This window comes from Monopterus albus, unplaced genomic scaffold, assembly GCF_001952655.1.
Source record: "Monopterus albus unplaced genomic scaffold, M_albus_1.0 scaffold140.1, whole genome shotgun sequence".
Classification (NCBI taxonomy): Eukaryota; Metazoa; Chordata; class Actinopteri; order Synbranchiformes; family Synbranchidae; genus Monopterus; species Monopterus albus.
The window spans coordinates 844511-868824 of record NW_018128020.1 but is presented as its reverse complement, the minus strand read 5'-3'; the positions used below and the strand labels follow the sequence as shown (position 1 = coordinate 868824).

General features: G+C 39.6%; 2 protein-coding genes across 4 annotated transcripts in view; one reads left to right on the top strand and one right to left on the bottom strand.

The window, feature by feature from the left end:
* Positions 1-3132, top strand: part of thbs1a (thrombospondin 1a) — a 9244-nt gene extending 6112 nt beyond the window's left edge. The window contains exons 17-22 of the mRNA XM_020613934.1: positions 1-29; positions 257-484; positions 575-846; positions 943-1040; positions 1143-1282; positions 1378-3132. The exon at positions 1-29 is cut by the window's left edge and continues 200 nt beyond it. Coding sequence (XP_020469590.1) covers positions 1-29; positions 257-484; positions 575-846; positions 943-1040; positions 1143-1282; positions 1378-1385 — 775 coding nt within the window. The 3' untranslated portion in view covers positions 1386-3132. The remainder of the gene's footprint in view (positions 30-256; positions 485-574; positions 847-942; positions 1041-1142; positions 1283-1377) is intronic.
* Positions 3133-4907: 1775 nt separating this feature from the next.
* Positions 4908-24314, bottom strand: part of fsip1 (fibrous sheath interacting protein 1) — a 45343-nt gene continuing 25936 nt past the window's right edge. For 2 of the 3 annotated variants that reach the window (XM_020613928.1, XM_020613930.1), the window contains exons 9-10: positions 16689-16841; positions 4908-5517 (exon numbers count right to left, since the gene is read on the bottom strand). In XM_020613928.1, the coding sequence (XP_020469584.1) occupies positions 5386-5517; positions 16689-16841 (285 nt within the window). In that variant the 3' untranslated portion in view covers positions 4908-5385. Of the gene's footprint in view, positions 5518-15584; positions 16221-16688; positions 16842-24314 lie in introns of those variants that run through there. The other variant, XM_020613929.1, reaches the window with a different exon arrangement.

The following is a 24314-nucleotide window of genomic DNA, read 5'->3' as shown; positions in this document are numbered from 1 at the left end:
CTCAAACCCTGATCAGTTGGACTCTGATGGTAAGTCAGTCTTTTAATGTGTCAAATAGGGTCTACATTTTAGACATCCCTCTAAAAATCTGGGTTAGTCTTTTAAGTGGTCACTCTTCCTTTGCAATTCCAGTATTTAAATGTATATTCTGTTACTGTGGACAGCAAAGTAAGAATTTCATTGTACAGGGAAACACGTTTCCTAACTGTGCATATGACAAATTAACACTTTGACCTTGACCTTGACCTACTCTCAGGTGATGGCCGTGGTGATGCGTGCAAAGACGATTTTGACCAAGACAATGTGCTTGACATCTATGACGTGTGCCCAGAGAATTTTGCCATTAGCGAAACAGACTTCCGCAGATTCCAGATGGTTCCTCTGGACCCCAAGGGCACCTCCCAGTTTGATCCCAACTGGGTGGTTCGGCATCAGGGCAAGGAGCTGGTGCAGACTGTCAATTGTGATCCTGGGATTGCTGTCGGTATGTAATATACAGAGGAGAATCTATTACAAATACACAGGCACAAAATAGTAACTAACCGATTCAGAACGATGTCCTCTCTTACTTCAGGTTATGATGAGTTCAGTGCTGTGGACTTCAGTGGAACATTCTTCATCAACACAGACAGAGATGATGACTATGCTGGGTTTGTGTTTGGCTATCAGTCCAGCTCACGCTTTTACACAGTGATGTGGAAACAGATCACACAGACCTACTGGTCGAACACACCAACAAGAGCTCAAGGCTACGCTGGCCTGTCAATAAAAGTGGTCAACTCCACCACTGGGCCTGGTGAGCATTTGAGGAACGCCTTGTGGCATACTGGAGATACCCCAGGACAGGTGAGCAATAGACTCAGTGACTCAAGGTTTGAGACATAATTTAGCACAGTGTTTGACACTGTTCTCATTTATACTATTTCAATTAATCATTTTCAGGTCCGCACACTGTGGCATGACCCAAAAAACATTGGCTGGAAGGATTTCACTGCCTACAGGTGGCATCTGACCCACAGACCCAAGACTGGACTTATTAGGTGAGTTCAAAACCTCTGAAACATGTTCTTTCCCTCAGTTACTAATCTGAACAGTGTATTTTAAAATGGCAAGAGCTCATGTAATTACATTCCCTGTTTTAGAGTTGTAATGTATGAAGGCAAAAGAATCATGGCTGATTCTGGAAACATCTATGACAAGACATATGCCGGTGGGCGACTAGGCTTGTATGTGTTCTCTCAAGAGATGGTGTACTTCTCAGACCTCAAATATGAATGCAGAGGTAAGCACATAAGTAATGTCTGGGCCTTTAAAAGGCACCATGTTATCACCTTTGGCTCTATTTGTAAAATGTTTTCTGTCCTTAATTTCTTTCAGATACATAATTGGACCATAGAGCCTTCCAGAAGAATATATGACTCTGTCAGTATGATTATACGAGACCTGGATCCATACCTGTTTTCCTTTGAGAAATGCACAATGGAGGAATGACGAGCACGTGAGCTAATGTGAGGTAAACCAACCTCAGGACTTTAAGCCAAATGAAAGTTCAATGATGATATTGCACCACTGCACCAAACTCAAATTATGAGCACGACTCGGCTCAGAAGAAATTGCCCCTCTCACTTTGTTGCTCTGATCTGCATTCAAAGAGGGCCACATTTATTGCTTTGCACACCTGAACCGTTGTCAGTTGGTGGTATTCCTATGTGGATGAGGGACCAAAGGGAAGAGTGTTCCATGTCTTAAATTATTATTATTATGATTTTTATTATTATTTTTGAGCATTACTATACATCTGCTGTGGACTCAAAGATACTCGTTTCAGTATGAAGAAAGCAGTAAGAGAACTTTCTTAGGTCGGGGTGAATATACCCTAGAAGGAACTGTTGAGGGACCATGGACAGTATGGACTGACTGTTACTATCAAAGAGTGTGAATGTTGTTTGTGTGTTTGTGCCTGTGTGCCACCCACCCAACAAGCATAGTAAGGAAGACAACCAAGACAAATTTTCTTTCCATTTCTTTTGACGACCCCTCACCTATTACATTCATGCAACCCTATATATACAAGATTTGCATTTAGTCAAGGCTTAGGGCTGGCCCAAATTATTCATCTTCTCAGGAAAGAGCACTATAAGAAATGAGAAGAGCACAAAATACAGGACAGCACAGGGCCTCAAAGCAGGCACACTTAGCACTGCTTTGGAAAAGTAATTATTATTATTAATCTTTACTGAAAGTGTCCAGGGACGTAAACAGTGAGGGCCAGTCTTTTTCCTGCCATGAGTTAACTCTCGCATATATGGCTGTTTGTTTTTTACTTATTTATCAATATGGCTTTAACTGCTTTTCATCTCAGCATCTTGCCATCTTAAAATGTTATCAGCAACCTATTCTAATTAACTGAAGTAAATATCCACTAATGGCAAGATAAAGCAGAACATCTCACCACAAAAGTAAAAAGGTAAAAGATAGGCATCACTTCCAGTATCTCTGAATATCCTGCTTCTGCACAGTGTGCATGACTGGTGTGCCTGAGCTTGTGTGAACATTTCTGACAAGGGAAAAATCAAAGGAAACCCTTTATGTACAAATATTACCTCATTCATTGTTTTTGTATTGATGCCAGCAATACACAAGAATCACTTGTCTTAGAAACAGAGACTAAATTGGTTGGCTTCTTTTTTTAAAGCAAGACATGAGTATCATTTATATGCTGTATATAAGATATTTTTGTAGTGAGAGAAGCCCAGACAATAAGGTAAAAGATTAAGGAAGTGTTATCTTGACTATGTTGTGGTATACAGTATGTATTTCCTTTGCATTTGTTTGATAAATTATTATGTTTGTTTTATGTTGAGGTTATTTCATTTGTGTAGATATATGCTATTTAAATAATTTATCTAGAAGCGTAGCCTCGTATGGAAGCGTTTCTGTCTGTATAAACTTATTTGCACACTGACATGAGGATGTCTGTTATTTTTATTTTTTTGTTTTTGTATGTCTTTTTTAATTATTAGTGAAGCTTTTCTATAAACCTTGTACTATAGTTTCTACCCAGAGTGCTGTTTATACTCCAACCTGTTATTTTGTAATGTCAAGGAACAATAAATACTTCAATAAAAAGTATCTCAAGTAGTAGTTTGGTTAAGCAAACAGTTAAATATTCAGTTTGATAGCTCAAGATCTAAGTGATTTTTGGACTTCATAACTACTTTGAAGTCCTCTCTAGAAAAGCAAAAGGAGCCGAGCCATGCTGTGTGAAGCAACTGGAATCCATTAGTTGAGTCTAGTGCAGCCTTGGAGAAAGGGAGTATCTCTGGGAGTCAATAGCAGGAAAATTCAACATGAAGCATAACCCACTTAAATGGCACATCCATACAGATTGGATTACCTTACACAGGAATCCCCTTATACCTTCAGACACTCCATTTCCAGACATGAAGAATTTTGCACTCTGGAGTGATAAATCCACTCTGCTTGTGCATGTCAACTTTAAGTTCTGGGTGTGATCTCTGCTCTTGCCAGCAAGAATGTGCATTGAAGTTCCAGTTTTCATAAAAGTGATTGAATAAAACTTGTCAAAGTAGACAAAGTATAGAATAGGCCTGTAGGCATCATCTGCAGACAGAACTGCTAATTTAGATCTTTCATATGGCCAGAAGAAGCTGTAATCTGAGGCACCAAAGAAGGTTGTGCCAAAAAAGCCAGACAACCTCAGTATGCCGCAGGTCTCTTTACATTAGAAGTGGCCTCATTCTTACCATACTGACCTCACTGTGTTTCCATTACCTCAAATGAGCAGTATGTCTTCCCTAGTGAAATTATATTGGGTCGATTACATATTTGTAAAATTGACCAAAAAAAACTACGTGTTGTAATTTTAACTATGAACTAAGTACAAATGCATGGAAGTAGTATAAAAATATAGCCTAATTTAGCATAGACAGTAAAGTGTTTGCATGTGCTCTGTCAGACCTGTGCTGAGGCGTGCATATAGATTCCCAGACAGTTAGCACTGCAGGTTTAACTGATAGCAGGCCTCGCATTGATGTTTGACCTTGGAGGTTCACCTGACAGATTTTTAGCCCAGAGGAATGTGAGATTATTTCTGCTGTTCAGACAAGTTCAGAATGTGTGGATGAAGTGAAGAATTAGAGAAACAGGCATGTAGGTGTCCCGTGCCAGGGCAGAGGAAAGGCAGGACCTCTAGGCTTGGGGTCAGCCAGGTGCAGACTAGCTACTCACACTTTGCAAGCAGGAGCAAAGAGGAACCATGTCGACAGACTTCACAAATTGTTAAAACAAACCAAAGGGGATAGTTCTCAAAGAAGGCCTTCTTTTGTCAGTGGAATCCATTTTATAAAATGAAAATTGAGCTGTAAAGAGGTCCCATGGGCTCCAATATCAGAAGATACTACTTATTTGCCCCTGTTATACCCCAGTTCTTATATTGAATAGATCTGAATGAAGATGGAGTCCGACTTGCTTGATTTTAGTGCTGATTTATTTTGAAAGCCACAATAAAAAGTTACAGAAACACAAACCCGGGTGGCTCCTGCTCCAGACTACTGCTGGAAGAAAGGAGACCCCGGAAACACATAGCCTAATACATTTATAAGAATTTGAGCTAACCCCTTACACAGACAGCTATAAAAACATCAAGAGTTGGAGACAGTTAGACGTCTCCGTCTCATATCTTATGCTCTGCATGCATCGAGCACAAGTCATAACAAAATGAAGAATTCCATGTGTGTGTGTATGTTGTATGCATGATGTGTAGCTAAAACATTCTTTCAGACATAATTCTTACACAAGATTAATACAAAAATAACTGGTGTCAAGGTACCCTTCTCAGAGTCAACATTATCTTCTAACCTTGAAGCAGAGCACACAGGAACAGACTTTGAATCTTGTATTACTAACACACATTAAAGTCTAATAATTTTTCTGACTGATTTATTAATTTCTAACACCTCACTCTGAAGCAGATCACCTATAGAGGCAGGAATGACAGGAATGTTTGGCTGAACTGACTACGACTCCTGTGGAGCACACATCATCCTTATGTCCTCACAGCCACACATTACTAACACAGACATACTATATTTCATAGGAGAGGGCTTAACGTGAATACATAATAGTGTTCAGACTTCACTCCACACTCACTGGGGCTAATAAAGGTTCTGCAACCTCATTATTGATTTAATGACAGCAATTTTCTGTTCTCATCTATGATACTTACTGTAGGTTAGTTTCATCATGCAGGGCCATAAACACAAATAGCCTATAACCTGATGACGAGACATTCAATGACCAACAGGCATTTATATGCAGTATCTTCTGATAAATGTTCTGATAGCAGGACATCAGATGGACGGGCTAATCAAAATGTCTTTTCAGGCCATATGGTGTTGTGCCATCCATCCCATCGTCCTGGCTCCAGCTCTCTGTGAGCTCACATTCATCCAGCAGGCTAAGTAACTGCTCCTCAGTAAGGTCTGGTGACTCATTCTGCAAGGAGACAGGGAGCATTTTTTTTTTAGGTATAAGTCAAGAATATGTTTGCATGTGCAGATGCGCTTGTGTGGCACATTACAACCACTCAGACAAACACAGTAGATCTCTGACAGTATCAAGGTCATATGTGCCTATTATTACAGAAATGATGACAAAATATTTTTTATGTTATATCTTGAACATCCTCCCTATGGGCTTCAAACACAGTTTTTGACAAATCCAGGAGATGTGACGCATAAAACCATGGCCTGCAATAACAGTGGCAGTTTATAAAAATGAAGTGCACTGCTGTGGACGTCCCCTATGCTTAGTTGGAAGTTGTCTGGGAAAAAACACTTCCATCTGGATAGAAAGTTTGTTTTTCTACTGATAAGTCAGTCTCCTCACAGGCAGTGCTCTCAAGGCAGTGTGTTCAAGGATGGAAGCCAGCCTCCTTAAACTGGGTTATGAGGGAAGCATTTCAAAATTTGAGCAAATGTAAATATCTGTTCTTGGGAATGTGTTATTTGGCAATTGCAAGTGTAATTTCTAATTTCAAAGTAATTGGCCATGTAAAATTTTAATTCCAAATAATAACATGAGACATGACTAATTTACCTATGTCCAAGTCCTTGGAGACAGTTGCTGTCACTTGATGTGAGAATACTGTATGTTGTTTAGGTAGCTGAAATTCAACAGTCAATTTGTTCCAGTAGTAGCAACCCATTAACTTTTATGACATGAGCATTATGTCATAAAGGTGTCCAGGAAAGCCAGACATGACATCTCTGAGTTGAATAGTAGTCATTGTCATCATTCTGTCAGCATGTGGACTCATGTTTCCAGTTGTCATCCCACTCAGAACAGAATGTTCCTCTCTTCACGGATGGGATTCCCAGTATTCTGGTCCTGATCCTGCTACAAATGCAGTAGTCTACTATTTAATTTTTTCCACCTGGGAACAGTAGGACAAGCTGTAGTCTAAACACATCATTATCACCCTATGAAACTCATATAGCAAAACTGTTATCAGTTTAATGCATGGGTTTTGAACTAGCGGTCCATGGCCTACTGGTGGTCAGTGAAAGCATTGCAGGTGGTCCATGACCATGACCATGCATTCAATAATGTAGTTTCACCATAGGAATCATTTTTAAATTTTATTTTTTAAACCCATTTCCATGTATTACTCAATAATCAAATGCATGCAATTATATAAAATTCAGAAAAGCCTGTGTGACCTCCAGGATTAAATTTGTCCCCATCCAATCTATTCACCCTACAACAGTGGCCCTCAGGTTACTTCTTAATCAGAATGATGATGATGTCCCCTGGTTCACAGTTAGCTGACAACCCCCGGTTTAATGTTTGCACATCCAGCTATCATGATACAACATTTGCAACTCTTTGGAATCATGTTTTTGGAGTCTTTGTTTTACTGTGGTTAAGCTAAACAGTTTTACTTTGGTGCTAAGATGGGAAGCAGGAAGAAACAGATAGCTAGGCTATATCTTGTTTTTGTAAACTTTCCATCCATAGCTTGTATTAGCAATGTAAAACCCTAAAACTGCTGTTACAAATTGTGTGGCTCTTTAAAAGTAGTTGATCTCAGGTGACCTTGATACTATGGAAGCCAGGAATGTCTGTGGATAACTAATGTGTGTTTTCCTGTCTGACTCTCTACAGAACCAGGTAAACTGAAGTGTTACAACCATTCCCCTCATTTCAGTCTAGGGCTTCAGCTCCCCAGAAGACACCACATTCATCTCAGCAAACAGCAGAGGAAAGTACATCCTTCATTACTGTCTAAAGCCAGTGAGTCTTGGAAAAGACAAAGTAACAGTCAAATCAATACTAACACCCTATTTACAGTATTATTGTCAGACTGCCAGCAGTACTGCTGCAGACATCTCACACTGCTTTTTGTTCTCTTGCTCTCACATCCACTATCCAGGCCCAGCAGACATATTATGTCTGTCTAAGTCTGGTCTGTAGATACACACAGCCCACATGCAGATAAAGTAAGTGTAAGGGAAACTCTGTGTCACCATACTGCTACAGTTCAATTTATTATGACTCTTTGCATTGTTATTTGTCATTTCATTTCCTTTTTTTGTGTATTTACTTGCCAAAATAATGTGAGTTCAATGTGTTTGCCCTCTAGACAGAGGGAGTCCAGTTCCGTTTTCCAAAAAACAATGGTAAGGTGGGTAATCCTTTCGTAAAATATCAAGGTTCTAGGTCATTGTCCTGTATCAGTTTCCCACCCAGAGATGAAGCTGACAGAGTCTGAGCTGTTCAGCCCTCCAGTTATTTGCCCTGCAATAGACCACCACTACCTCTCTGTAGCTCAGAGTTTGGCCCCAATACACTCAAGGTAAGAAGAATCCTCTTTATTGTCATTGTATACAACGAAATTTTGTTTGGAGCCAAGGGCCCTGGGCCGCTGCGTGTGTATGTGCACCATCATGGGCAACTTGGGGGTTCAGTGTCTTGTCCAAGGACACTTCGACATGTGGACTGCAGGCACCGAGATTTGAACCATCAAACCCAGTTGGGAGAAGACTGCTCTACAGAGCTGGTTCACCACAAGAGCAGGCTGCTCACCTTTCAACAACACTGACTTCAGTCAAATACCTTGATTTGTAAATAAACCCACTCACTGTTTTAATCATACTCTTGATCTTGTTCTGACATATGGCATCAAAACTGAACACTTAATAGTTTTTCCCCAAAACCCTCTTCTGTCTGACCATTTTCTAATAACTTTTGAATTTACATTAATGGATTATACTCTATGTGGGAAACAATTCCATTACAGTAGATGTCTATCCGACAATGCTGTTACCAAGTTTAAGGAAATAATTCCGTCATTATTTACTTCAGTGCCATTTGCCAACACAGTGGAGGGAGGCCACCTTAACTTTACTCCCACACAAGTCGATAATCTTGTTGATAGTACTGCAGCCTCCCTGCATAATACACTTGATACCGTTGCCCTCTGAAAAGGAAGGCAGTGAAACAGAGGAGGCTAGCCCCATGGTACAGCTCACAGCTCCACTTCCTAAAGCAGGCATCATGAAAACTGGAAAGGAGGTGGCGCTCCGCTAAGTCAGAAGAGATTTTCATAGTCTGGAAAGACAGTTTAATAACATATTAAAAAACACAGCATCTTTCTACAGAGACTTGAACATGTTATTGGGATTAAAGGAACTGCAGTAAGTTGGTTCAAATCTTATTTGTCAGAAAGATTTCAATTTGCTCATGTTAATGATGAATCTGCCACACAAACTGAAGTTAGTCACGGCGTTCCACAGGGCTCTGTGTTAGGTCCAATTCTCTTCACTTTATACATGCTCCCTTTAGGCAATATTATCAGGAAGGAAAGCATAAATTTCCATTGCTATGCAGATGATACTGAGTTACATTTATCTATGAAGCAAAAGAATCAGATCAGTTGGTCAAACTTCAAGCATGTCTTAAAAACATAAAGGCCTGGATTAGCTGTAACTTCTGAAAACCTTAAAAATCCGCTGTCTAATCATGTAGTTACTTTAGATGACATAGCTCTCGCCTCCAGTACTACTGTGAGGAACCTTGGAGTTATTTTTGACCAGGATATGTCCTTTAAATCACACATAAACCAAGTCTCTAGAACTGCCTTCTTTCAAACAATTCCCTAAAAAGCCTCCAGTTAATCCAAAATGCTGCAGCCAGAGTACTGACAGGAACTAGCAAGAGAGATCATATCTCTCCCATATTAGCTTCTCTCCACTGGCTCCCTGTAAAATTCAGAATAGAATTTAAAATCCTTCTAACATACAAAACCCTTAATGACAAGGCTCCATCGTAAAGACCTCGTAGAGTCTTATCATCCTAACAGATAGGATCGGGTTGTTCGCTCAGAGTGCAGGTTTACTTGTGGTTCCTAGAATCCACAGACGTAGAATGGGAGGCAGAGCCTTTAACTATCAAGCTCCTCTCCTATGGAACCAACTTCCAGTCTCAGTTTGGGAGGCAGACACCCTCTCTACCTTTAAGAGGAGACTTAAGACTTTTAGTTAGGGCTGGCTCAGGTGACCATGAGCCTTCCCTTAATTATGCTGCTATAGGCCTAGGCTGCTGAGGGAGCCCCATGATGCTCTGAGTTTCTCTCCTCCCCTCTCCTCTCCTCTCTTTTCCTCTTTCTCTCTATGCATCTATATGCCACCATTACACATCACTAACTTTGTGTCTCCTCTCTCCCGTAGTGTGTCCTCTCTCTCCCTGTACCTTTCTGCAGGTTGCCCTGGTTCTGGAGCTCTATGTTTCTGATGAGCAGTCACCGGCCACATCAACCTGACCAGTGTTTGATTGTTTGTTGTGTCTTGTTGCTTTTCTTCTTTTCTCTCTCTATCCACTCACCCCAAGCGGTCGAGGCAGAAGGCCGCCCACCAAGAACGGGGTTCTATCAGAGGTTTCTTCCGTTAAAGGGAGTTTTTTATCCCCACTCTCGCCAAGTGTTTACTCAAGGGGAATTTGTTGGGTTTTCCCTCTGTAATAATATTGATAATAGTAAGGTCTAGACCTTACTTTGTAAAATGTCCTGAGATGACTTTTTTTGTGATTTGGCGCTATACAAATAAAATTTTATTGATTTTATCAGCCACCTACTCTAGGGCTAGTTTTCCACTAATATAGGCAGGAATTCTCTTCATTACACTCTACATGCTTCATTTAGTGGTTGGGACAAATTCACACGGCCAACCAGCAATGCTTTGTGTTACAGTATATCTGTGACATCACTGTGAATCATGGTTAAAAGAAAAAGAAACAAGTGTCACATGTCAGATAATATGGGTAATTATTCATACAGTCTTATGCAAAAGTTTAGGCACCCCTTGATAAATAACAGATTTTGGTGATTTTTTATTTGAACAGATGTTAACACAGTTTCTCTTGGAAATGGAAAAAATGCACAATATTTTCAGCAAACAGTGATGCATAGTTACTTCTTATGCCATAAATTGAACAAAAATAAAAAATAAAAACATTATTATGGCATGGTGCAAAAGTTTGGGCACCCTAAGAGTTCCAGAGTCTCAAAGTCTCTCACAAGGTATCAGACCTTAATCAGCTCGTTAGATCTGATGCACAGCAACAGCTGTCATTGGTAAATGCCAATTTCAAAGCTGTACAAATACTTTGACTCTTCAAACCTTGTGCACACACTTGTGGACACCCAGCAACCATGGGTTCCTCTAAGCAGCTGTGTAAGACCCTGAAAATGAAAGTTATTGATGCCCACAATGCAGGAGAAGGCTACAAGAAGATAGCAAAGCGTTGTCAGCTTGCAGTTTCCACAGTAAGAAATGTAATTAAGAGATGGCAGATCAGGGGAACTGTGGAGGTCAAGATGAGATCTGGAAGACCAAGAAAACTCTCGGACAGAACTGCTCGTATGCTGGTCAGAAAGACAAATCAAAACCCCCATTTGACTGCAAAAAACCTGCAGGAAGATTTAGCAGACTCAGGAGTGGTGGTGCACCGTTCCACTGTGCAGCGATGCTTGCACAGACAAGGCCTTCATGGAAGAGTCAGCAGAAGAAAACCTTATCTGCGTCCCCATCATAAAATCCAACGTCTGAAGTATGCAACAGGACATCTACAGAAGCCCGATGCGTTTTGGAAACAAGTGCTGTGGACTGATGAAGTTAAAATAGAACTCTTTGGACACAATCAGCAAAGGCATGTTTGGAGAAAAAAAGGAGCAGCATTTCATGAAAAGAACACCTTGCCAACTATTAAGCATGGGGGTGGATCTATCATGCTCTGGGGTTGTGTTGCAGCCAGTGGCACAGGAAACATTGCACGGGTGGAGTATTTGTACAGCTTTGAAATTGGCATTTACCAATGACAGCTGTTGCTGTGCATCAGATCTAACGAGCTGATTAAGGTCTGATACCTTGTGAGAGACTTTGAGACTCTGGAACTCTTAGGGTGCCCAAACTTTTGCACCATGCCATAATAATGTTTTTATTTTTTATTTTTGTTCAATTTATGGCATAAGAAGTAACTATGCATCACTGTTTGCTGAAAATATTGTGCATTTTTTCCATTTCCAAGAGAAACTGTGTTAACATCTGTTCAAATAAAAAATCACCAAAATCTGTTATTTATCAAGGGGTGCCTAAACTTTTGCATAAGACTGTATCCGGAACTTCCTGAGGTAAAGTCTTTATATTGCAATGATAGCTGACTGTCTAGCTTGCTCACTTAATTCCAGCTTGCTAAATTTGAAATCTAAGCTAATTACCTTCCACTTTCACAGTAGAATCTAGTTGATATAGCTTCCTATCTTCCAATTTTCAAGACAAATACAAACTGAACAGCACACAAAGTCCTCCCAGAAGAATGGTATATAAGCAACATTGTGTGCTCATTGAAAAATCTACAGAAGTTGCTACCCAATGTCAGTCAACAAAAATGTGCACAAATACATCTAAAACTGTTTTAAAAAATGGAAAACTATGCTATATATAGGTGCAGCATTATTATAGTTTATATTTTCTTTCACAAAAGTGGTGGAATTCAAATTTCAGTTCAGTTTTAAAGAGCCAGTGGCATGGTCATTTCCAGTCATTTAATGTTTAATCTTGGGTTCTTCTAGATTAGCTTTGCACCTATCTTAACTCCAAATAGTCTGTAATTATTTCAGAACAATAAAATCAGAGAGCCTCTTCCTAAAAACAAGAGGTGTTGCATAGAAAGTGGACAGCACAACAAACTGCAACGGCATTAATTCATTTGAATTCCTCCTCCACAGATGGGTAATCAGCGGTATATGTACCGATGAAAAGAGATGTGTAACACTCTAAACAAAACAGGTAATTGAGAAACCCCATATTTTAACTGGCATAATGCAGACATAGTAACTTCTCCAACCTTGCAACAATTCTCCCTAACCTTACAGAAACAAGGCATTAACAGACATGCAACGTGTGTCTTTTCAAACTTACGGTTAAGTCCCACCGAGTAGTGGAAACATCACTCCCTTTCAAGTAGCTCCAAGGTCGGTAAATCCAACCCATGGTTGCTGCCTCTTCCCCTACATGACCACAGACAGTCCCAAAGTAGTCCCAGGTAGCATCGCACTGACAATAACATCATGGGTCATTAATCCGCTGGTTAACCAGCAACACATCACATGCGGCAGGCACACTGGCCTCAAGCAGTCAAAACAAACAGGTACTATGGTCTGGGGGAATCCAGCGTTGATGAGCTGATCATTCAGCACTGCGGGGGGCTTCAAAGGCCGGCTGCTTATGAGTTACACCCAGTCAGGTAAAACAGCAGGTCCCTGTATATGAATATTCCTGGACATGCAGTAACCTCAGACCCTGTATTTTTTCTCCACATCCTCTGGTCACAGTGCAGCAGGAGGGAAAATATATCCACAAAACCAGGCACATTCAAAAAATTCCACTTTTACAATGGCACTGGTGGATGTCAGGCAAGCTCACATGAATGAACGTTGTAGATAAGTGAGAAAAACAAGGAAAAGCATGCTTTGGGCTCTTTAAAGATTTGAAACTTGAGGAGGTTTCATAACAGACATTTTTAGTGCAGGAGTAAAGACACCAGTGTATAATGCAATCTGGTATGAAGAGTGATTAGCAGCTACCAATGTACATATCATGAAAATCATTTTTATAACAAAAACCAGCACGTCTTATTCTATGCCTCTCAGTAGAAATATGCAGACAGACGAAGCAAAAACTGTTGTGGAGAAGAAACCCCTTTTGTCAGACTGTCTCTATTTCAGGAGCTCATAAAGTACAAAACAAGAGTAGACAGCGTGACAAGCTAATAGCTAACAGCCCCATAGCTGTGGATGGAATGAAGTAGAGGGGAGGATGAGAGACGCTGTAGGCAAGAGAATCCTTTTTTCTCTGTGGCTTCTCTTTTCTGTCAAACCTGAGCAGTCCTCAGTGGAAAAGGATTTGTGAAACTGCAGAGCTGGCAGCACAACAGGGCTCAATAATGCTTAAACAATGAGTCTTAACAGATTCAGGTCACCTGTATTACTCCATGATGCTTTATCAACTTTTGTGGCTTTAATATCACATACAAGATATGTACTATAATACTCAGTGTGTCATTTGTGACCACACCAAAACCCCTTGGGGTGCTGTTTGTCTTGTATAATACACCCTTTGATTAGAACTTATGACAAATTGTACTAACTGATAAATGATGGATGATGTCAGCCTGATTAGAGCAAGACTGCCTGGCTGTAACTGTAAATGTTGAGATTGTCCTTCCTTTTGCAGTTGTTCTAGTAATGCAGCCAAGGAAGATGCAAGAAAACTAGCACCAGATCAGCTGCTGCAGATTTATTTTTTAGAGTTGAAAACAGCCCTGTCTGTTATCTCCACTTTCAGGAAATTGTTGATATGATGATTTTACTGTATTTCAAAAAAATTGTCTCATTACCTGAGAACAGTGACGGTCATACCAAAAACAAAGTTCTTAGTAAAGGAAATATCATGACCTAGCTACATAAACAAATACCGTATTTTTAACAGTGACAAAAACTAAAGTCAGAGAGCGATTATTGGGCTAAGAATGAATTTCACTGGAAGGGCTAAGGAGGAGCAGGGATGACAGCCAAAATGACTGGTTTCAGATCTGAATCTAACACAACTATGCTTTTGTTTAAATCAATTACTATAAAAAGGTAAATCTGGCAGAAATATTCATTCTTAAAACTGCACACTGGAATCAATCAACTGCAGTCACAATATGTGAGACTTTTCCACCTAGTACATAAGCCGTGTTACACAGCAGCAGCAGGCCAGACTAAACATCTCTTGTCATCTCCAACAGATAAACTGCTGCTTTCCACAAGTGTATTCACATTACAGTGATAAAACAAGGATCTACAGCACTTACCCCCCTGAGACTCCCAGGCATGCTGTACTAAATGGTGCCTCCTTGGCTACAATGCTGATGTTTAAGCAGTAGATTACTATGCTTCAGAATTCTTGGTAGCTGCACTAAGCAAATAAACTGCCTGTCTTTGTGTGGTCTTGAAATGAGTGTAGAATATGTTACTGTACAGTTTTGAAAATCCAAAAGCAAAAGTAGAAAAATTATCATTTTTATTTATGTATGTACAGTCAGGTCCATAAATATTGGGATATCGACACAATTCTAACATTTTTGGCTCTATACACCACCACAATGGATTTGAAATGAAACGAACAAGATGTGCTTTAACTGCAGACTGTCAGCTTTAATTTGACTCTATGTATTTATTTTCAGCTTTGCTATGATTTAGTCCCCCTCACCAGGAGGGTGAGGGAGAACTATGGTAGGACTCAAAAGTGCTGACCTAGGGTGCTAGTAAAAATGGTGGTTTAATGGTGGGGAACACACACACACAAAAAAAATGAAACAGTCAATGAATACAGTACAAGGACAAACTAACAGCAAGACTAAGGTGAGCAGGAGGATGAGGACGGACAGGTGAATAGACAGGCTAATCATGAGGACAAACGAACGAAAACGAAAATCCACAGCACAGGAACTGTCAGCGTGGATAACAAAAAATATGTCTAGCAAACCTCATAGTTAATGCTCCAGCTATGACAGAGCATCCGCCAGAGGTATAAATAAGGTAGGAGGGTGATTACAGTGATGTGCCCCAGCTGTGCGTGACAACCCACAAGTCACTGATTACAACATGCGACACAGCTGAGGTGCTGATCCCGCAAAAAGAGAGAGCAGGAGAGAGAAAGGCAGAAGAGAGGCAGGTCACGCCTAAGCTAACATATATTCTACTTACAAACGGATCTATTTATAGTTATCCACCAGAGAATTACGCACAAAGCCTGCATAGTTGGTACACGCTTCAGGTGCACAAAGACTGTGAGAAGACATTTGAGTTATAGATGTTATAACAAATCAATTTTATGGGCCTACCAGAACTATGTGAAACTATTTCAGAATGCCCTCCCAGACAAATTCCATGCAAATAAATCTTTTCCAACCACAAAACAAGCTTGGAGGCACTAAGCGTATACACACTTGTTGGGTGCAGTCATTTATTGACAGTATTTAAAATGCAGTGACTCACAGCTACTGTAAATGCAAAGAGGGTCTGGCAACACCAGCAGTTAAGAAACTGGTGGCTGTGATGCTTTGTAATTATAATAAGAGAAGTTTCCTCAAAAAAAAAAAAAAACCTGGCTTCATTAGCAAAAAAATCCCATGTGTCTCTCCTTATTTAGGCCAGGAATAGGTTGGGGTTGTATGGTATGATGTCCTGTTTGATGTAAGGGTGTGGCTGCCACTTAGTGTTTTTATGATATATACATACATTATTTTCCTCACTGTGAGAACTGATGCACTGGATAACACGTTTGAATTTGTATTTCATTGACAGCAGCACTGTGATAATACAAACAGGTACTTTGTTATGCCAGACCAAGAGAAACTACCCATTTGAACAATGACAAAGTCAAACCACTAAATTTATCTCTAATGTTTTCCTTTCCTTGCACATAAAACCTAAAGTCATAAATGTCAGAGAGCAGAAATCATTCCTATCCACCTTTGTTCTTGGAACATTCTTGTGTTGTGCCTTTAGCTACAAGGTTTTGGGAAGGAGTGACAGTTCTGTGGTTGTAACTCAGCAGAGGCACCAGACAGAGTTCAGTGGTTTCCAGGAAACGCTGTGGAGAATGGGCATCAAATTTCAGCAAAGACTACTAGAAAGCAATGAAATGCCGTAGAAGACAAAAAAGAATATCAGCAAAGTAAATGACCATCCTGTCCTTCAGATCAACCCCTTGCTACAAAGTGAAAATTACAAACTACATTTTATGTATGAGTGTTAACTAGTATTAAACTGAGTGTGAGTGTTAGTTGTACAAAGAAAATGAAATAAAATGGAGAAAAAGAGGAAAGATACAGGCCTGCAGAAATACAAATATTGCATTTGATTTCATCGCCCCCCTGATGATGAGCTGTGTGCTTGTCCTAATTTATCTCACACATCTATGGGTAGGAGCTTTAAGGACTGCTACGGTATAATGTACAACACAGGCATTTATGGATATAACTGCTCGTGTGAATTTGAGAACTCGAGCATGTGTTTTGATGTGTATATGTGTGAACTAACATAGCTGCTTTGAACTCACAGTCATTTCCTGGCCCTGGCTCAGGATCTCCAGCTGCTGTTGGATCTCTTGAAGTCGCCTCTCCTGCTCTCTCCTCTCTTTTATATCTTGCAGGACCTTCTCTCCTGGCTGCGGATCTCCATAGCACTTCCAGGCAACGTCTGAGCCATAGCCCTGATACACAACACACTGGTTCTTACAGGGAGCAAGCAACTCATTTCACATGTGGACATGCTTGAGTGCTCTCCTAGAGCTGCACTCACAGCTTATGGCCATTTCTTGGAAATATTAAATAAACTATATACAGTAACAGCTCATCACAATTAATTTATGTAAATGGTTTCCATTTCTTTACAACTCCTGTGTTAATGTTAGTGTACTGTATGCTTATCTCTATTAAAATGTCATTATTCTAACAAGGTTGAGATTATACACTAATACACTTCTTTCTTGCTTTTTACAGATAACACAACATAAAATGAGATACTCATTATGAGAGCTGAGAAAGTGCAACACCTCAGCTTGAGATACAGTCTACATGGGTCCAATATAAATCACACATTTATGGAATCCACGTGCAGTGGTTTGACACAGCAAACCCAAAGCGGCATCCAAAGTAAACTCTGAAAATTGGTCAGGAAGAAATAGGAGAGCTGTGCCTGGAGGGCCATCAATGGACATCTGATATAAATGAGAGACTTGTCTTTTTAACCACAGGGTGGATCTTTTTCACTGGCTCTTTGTCACATAGAGAGATCAATCCAAAGCGAAGTCATCAGATCCAAATGACACATACTAAAATCTCAGTTTCATCACAATTTGTTAAGGCTGCAATGATTCTACAGCACAATGAAGGAATACTTTCTGCAGATTAACACTATGTGATAAAGGTCTAGCATAAATGTGGCAACTCTCCAAAGAGTATGTCAAACTAATAATTGCCTTCTTTACCCCAGCCAGGATTGATTTCTTTATAAGGTGGAACAACATGACAAAAAGAACAATACCATAGTGACTGAACAGTGAATGACCTGTGGCAGAGCCATATTTGAGTCCTAAAAATAGACTATAAATGCAGCAGCTAGGTCAAAAAAAATTGATGGGTCTGAGATGATGCTGTCAACCACAGCACTGTTTGGAGTGTCAGTCTAGCACTGCGTAGTTAAAATCTCCATCTATAGTTAGTCTGGATGCCAGACAGGCATATGTATGATCTAATAATGCTGAAATGTATAGATATTTTATAGAATGTCAACATATAAATCGAGACTTGCATATAGTGACATATTACTGGTGATAGAGGGACCTAGCAAAAGTAATGAACTTAAACATAGCGTTAGTAAATGTGTTTTGATAAATTTATGATGGGATGTAATCTTAGAAGCTCGGTTAAATTGAGCCAGTATGTTGAGAAGAAGCATGATTGCTTCTGCCCTTGGTAATAAGCAAAACACACATCTATTCAAGGCATCTGGATGATACCAATGTGACCGTAATATTTAAGTTTTGGCAAAAAAAGAAACTCCTAAGATTGTTCCCTAGTGTGTGTGGCCTCACCTAGGAGTGCCCTCTGTCTGCCTATAGGGAAATAATGACAGGCTCTATCTGATGCTTCGTTTAAGTGGTTGTTACTAGAGCTCTTCACTTGAGACTCACACACCAGGACTACAAAAGCCAGGACCACCACACGACCACACTCCTGTCATGTACCAGAGTGAGAAACACAGTATTCCAACCAGAAATAAATAAAAATTAATGTCTCGCTTTACCACCATCCTCACACCACTAAATGCATGTTTCCAACAAAGTCCAAATCTTTGGGAGTAGCAGTTTATTTAATTTGGAAACAAGGATTGTCCTACTTTTCAGGAATTATAGACTACAAACTTTAAAACTGTCTGCAGGGCTTAGCATTGATAAAGCTATCACTGATTAAAGTTTGAATTAATTTAGTGTGCCCTCTAGGCAGCACAAAATATCCTGGAGGACTGACAGATTGACATTGTCATCCCTAGAGTTTCACTGTTAGCTTAAAAATGTATACCTTAAAGCTACAGTATGCAACTTTTTTCAAATATTTTTGGTGTAAAAATCTGCTCCAAAAACTTAATGTGGAGAGGTGCTGTTGAAGCCTCATGTGATCCAGACTCAATGAAAAGCACTGGCAGCAGTGCCAGCAGAGCAGAGGTATTAATTTCTAAAAAGATTGTAAGGATATGCACCTTTATTGGCCAAGTATGTTACACACAAGGAATTTGTTTCCGGTACAGAACTGATGGCAGCCATCTGCAGTGCCACCTCAACCCCGTCGCTTGGGTAACAACTGGCGGGGGTGGGGGTGGTGTTCAGTTTCTTTCCCAAGGACTTCAACATGTGGACTGCCAGCACTGAAATTCAAACCTTCAGCCTTCTGGTTGGGAGACGACTGCTCTACCCACCACACCACTGTCGCCTCCTCAGTTAAGCGGGATTGACCTCTCTAAGTAATCCATTGATCTAGCATTTCATGCTAGTGGTACCTTAAGTTACATATTGGAGCTTTACATAAAATGTAAAACATTACTATCAGGTCCTGTGCTTGAAATGAAATGCCAGGATAAAAAAGATGAAAATCTAATGTGAATATGTGCTTAGTTTGACAAGTGACAATCAAAACTATGAGTTTGAAATTGTTAAATTTTCAGTTTCATAAAAGACTCAGTGGCTTATAACTTGTTATTCACAGTAGTTTGGTCACAATGTTCTAAATTTCTAATTGATGATGCAGTAATAATAAATCAGTGTAACATGTTTAGGCAAGGCATTGGCATGGCAAAACAACAGTCTTTGCTCTTATGCCAGTCAAACTGTAGTAATGATTCACTTCTTGGAGCAGACTGGGGGAATGGTGTTTCTTGACCCTAATAGATTCCAGCTATTGTTCTGATACATTACAATAGCTGTGTTTCTTATCTTGAAATCTGTGATAGCTTTAACTCAATATGAGGCTGGACTGAGTGACTTCCAAACAGAACAAAGAAGGGAAGGGAGATTTGGGTACTGCTTATCTGAACGTCAGCAAAATGGTAGTAATTGGCTCCCCTCAGAGTTGCCACCTAAACCCTAACTAATTATTCATTTCCATCTAAAAATGAAAATCACCCTAACAGTATCTGGGACACAAGAGTGCCAGGAGGCCATAAACATGTGGATTTAAAACATAATTAGCTTTAACAAAGAAGTATGTCAGCCTTTTGAAAAATGGTTTGGGATTTGGTGTTGCATTAGTCCAATAGTGAAAACACAGAGTAGCATGCTGACTGCCAAGTGCACCTTCAGTGCAAAATGAATGTTAATAAAACTGAGAAAATGGTCAGTCATGACTCTGGATATTATGCTCTTGTTTTACCTTGGTTCAGATTTTGCTTTCCCACAGTATGAAAAATAATGAATGATTTGCCAAGTGACACAAGCAAAAAACTGTTGTTCCTATATTACTTGTGTAACTTTCAGATAACTATAATCAAGCATGCATTTTTCTTTCATTAAGGGGTTATTGATATCCTGTCATCAATTTTATGACTTCAAATAGAAGCATTACATTCCATCCAGAGGCTGTCATGGCATTTGAGTCTGAAACAGCTGCAGCGGCTGATGGATGATCTGCTCGTGTCCAGGGTGATGAAATAAGAAAATCGTGAGGATTTTTTCATGCCAAACATTTCACTTCAAATTAACTCTAAACAAATCTTAAATGCCTAACGTGAAGCCATACTGAGCATGATATATGTTGATGTTCCCATTAAATTATATCCCATCAATCACATTCATTTTGTTAGACAGTGGAGGAAGCCATTGAGAGCAGTAGCCTGGAGCGTCTTCTCTGCTACAGTGTCAGCTGCATCTATGAGGTGATTTGCCAAATATAACAAATGAATCCTCTCATGGAGGAGCACTCTAAGATACAGCTCAGAAACAGCAAGGAAACAAAGCAAATGGTTCAGTCACCATCGTGGATCAGTCTTCTCTTGCAACCTGCAGCAGTATGTATATTATATAGATTGTTTGTACTGGCCCACCATGTGTTTCAGATTTCTCATAGCATTAGGGTTGCAAGAGCCAGACCAAGAGCCAGTGATAGAGTTTGCTGACCCGTTCACATGGCCGAGACAAGCAAAACAGGGCCAGCCTAATCAGAGGCAACAAATCCAAAGTATCAACAGTAAGCTCATAAAACCATACTTCAAACATGCTAATTTTTAAAACATGAGATCTTTTCTATCAAGGTCTTGACACTTTTCTCAAACTAGCTGATATCAAAAATAGAAGAAGGAGCTACACAGAAAGGAAAGTGGAGACTTCTGGAATGTATATGTAGTGATGCAAAAGAAAACAAAGCAAAGGAAAAAAGACTCACTGGGTTTTCCTTTAACAATGTGTTGTGAACACTAGCCTGCATTTCAAACTATCTGTTTAACCAAAATGCCCCATTGGGCTTCAGTCTGGGGGCCTTTGTTATATTAAAAATGTCTTTTTCTCACATTAAATCACTCAGTCATTAAAAAGCAGGCAATGCAAATAATGAAAACAGCATGTTTTTGTTATATCCTAAGTTATTGGTTTATTAGGCACTCTAATGAAATCCATTATGATTTAAAGCTTACAACTGAGGTACTGGTTCAAAACTACAACATATGGTAGTAACTGTGTAGTTAGTGGTAGTGTAGTGTTGTATTTGATTTTACATTGCTTCAATATAATGCAGTGCAGTACAATACAGGTTTATTAATAATAATAATAATAAAACTTTATTTCTATAGCACTTTACAACTCCAGCGGAGCCAAAGTGCTTCACAGCAGAACATGTATAACTGCTAAAAAACACTACTAAAACAATAAAACTTAAACAAAATAAAACACAGAATTTTAAGACAGAAACAGTAAAAAACTTCCATATCAGGATACAACTAGAATAAAACAACAAGTTAAAAACGTATCTTTGGAGGAGGTAAGACGGGTTAAGCACCAAACGCCTGTCTAAACAGGTGGGTTTTTAGAGTTGACTTAAAAACCGCCAGCTCGGTTATGGACCGTAGCTCTAGTGGTAGAGAATTCCAGAGTCTGGGGCCATACACAGCAAAAGAGCGGTCACCTCATTTTTTGTATGAAGACCATGGGACAACCAAGGACTGATGTTCTGAGGAGCGCAGAGCTCTGCGCGGAACATAAATAGACAGAAGATCAGACAGGTATGGAGGAGCGAGGCCATTTATAGACTTAAATACAAATAGTAGCACCTTGAAGGCAATTCTAAACTGTACTGGCAACCAATGTAGCAAGAAAAGAACGGGGGTGATGTGAGCGTACTTGGGGGTGTTAGACAATAGTCGAGCCAGAGCATTCTGGACCAGTTGAAGCTTCCGGAGAAGAGACAGAGATTCCCACATAGAGGGCATTACAGTAGTGAACTTGTAAGGTGATAAAAGCATGGATAGCTTTTTCTAAGTCTTCATGCGATAAGAAGGGCTTTACCTTCATTAGGAGTCTCAGGAGAAAAAAGCTAGACTTAACCACGGACCTGATCTGCTTATCGAAATTTAGGTTGCTGTCAAATATCACGCCAAGATTTTTCACGGTATCCGTGAATGAAGGGGCTGAAGGACCTATGGTAGATACAACGGTGGCTGGATCGGAGCTAAAAACAATGTATTCCATCTTGCTCTCATTTAAATGAAGGAAGTTCTGCGATAACCACTGCTTAACATCGCCAATACAATTATGCAGTGGGGCCAGTGTGTTAGAATTGCATTGTATCAACAACACGTAAATTTGAACATCATCTGCATAAAAGGGAAAATGAACATTATGTCTTGATATGATTGAACCAAGTGGTGACATGTATAAAGAAAAGAGTAACGGGGCCAGAATCGAGCCTTGGGGGACGCCTGAGGTAAGAGGGGTTATGGTCGAGAAAGAATCATCAGTAACTAAAGAAATGCATTTCCTGTTGTAAATGTGTGTGGATGCTGATAAGCTGAACAATCGTCCCAAAAATGCCTGAAATCAATTGCTGAAACAGCTGAAAGATGAGAAGAAATGGCTGAAGTTCTTTGTTAAACTAGTTGAGAAGAAATGGCTGAAGTTCTTTGTTGAATAATCTGAAGGATGAGATGCAATAAAGTAGGAAGAGCTGAACATTTTGATGCCTGAATGGCTTTTCTAGCTGAAGGTATGCTAAACATTTTGACACCTGAAACGTATGTCTGCCTGAAAGTATGCTGAAGTACAATTTTTCCCATTAATATGAATGGGGGGAAATTTTCAAAATAAAGATAAATATTTCAGAAGTGTGAAGTGTATAAAAATTCTGAGTCAAAAAATGAATGCCCTGGCAGACTTGAACATTTTGATACCTGAAATACCTGAAAGTATGCTTAAGTAGAATTTCCCCATTCATTTGAAAGGGGCAAACTTTTCAGAATAAAGCTAAATATTTCAAAAGTGTGATGGTTTGAAAAAATTGTTAATAGAAGCATGAATGTCCTTGAAAAGCTAAACATTTTGATACCGGAAATAGGTGAAGGTATGCTGAAGTAAAATTTTCCCATTCATTTGAATGGGACAAAAGTTTCAAAATAAAGATAAATATTGCTAAAGTATGAAGTTTAGAAAACTTCTGAACAGAAGCATGAATGTTCTTGAAGAGCTGAACATTGATACCTGAAAGTATGCTGAAGTAGAATTTCCCCATGCGTTTGAATGGGACATGATTTTCAGAATAAAGCTAAATATTATAAAAGTATGAAGTTCAGAAATGACTGTCCTTGAAGAATTGAACATTTTGATAACTGAAATTATGCTGAAGTAAAATTTTCCCATTCATTTGAATGGGGCAAAATTGTCAAAATAAAGCTAAATATTTCAAAAGTATGAAGTTTGGAAATGACCTGTCCTTGAAGAGCTGAACATTTTGATATCTGAATGGCTTTGCTAGCTGAAAGTATGCTGAACTTTTTAAAGATGTGAAAATAGTCCAATAGGACCCCACAAACTAGGTAAAACAAGTAGGTGTGAACGTGTGTGGGCGGAGGTGAAGGGGGGGGTAGAGAGGGGGAGGAGGAGAGAGACAGAGAGGGTGAAGGGAAGGGGGAGAGAGACAGAGAGAGGAGTTATGTTAGGGCATGTCCCAATTGCGCCGCATTTTATGTACCACCAGATGGCACTCCAAGACTGTGTCATTGACTCAGCAATTTGAGCACCCATTGACTTGTACTGCAAAATATATAAAGCTGAATAGATAAAAAAGTATAAATGTTATAAAAAAAGTTGAGTGCAAGCAGGGATGTCCTTGAAGAGTTGAACAAATCAAAACCTCAATGGCCTATATAGCTGAAAGTATGCTGGACTTATTAAGTGCCAAAAAAGGGTGGAAGATCCCAGAATAATAATAACTAGAAAAATTGCATTTCCTGAAGAAAATGCACGTGTGGATGTGAGATTTGTAATGCATTGTTCTGAAAATGCCTGAAATCAATAGCCAAAATGGCAGAAGGATGAGAAGAAATGGCTGAAGTTCTTTGTTGAAATAGTTGAGAAGAAATGGCTGAAGTTCTTTGTTGAAATAGTTGAGAAGAATTGGCTGAAGTTCTTTTTTGAATTATCTGAAGG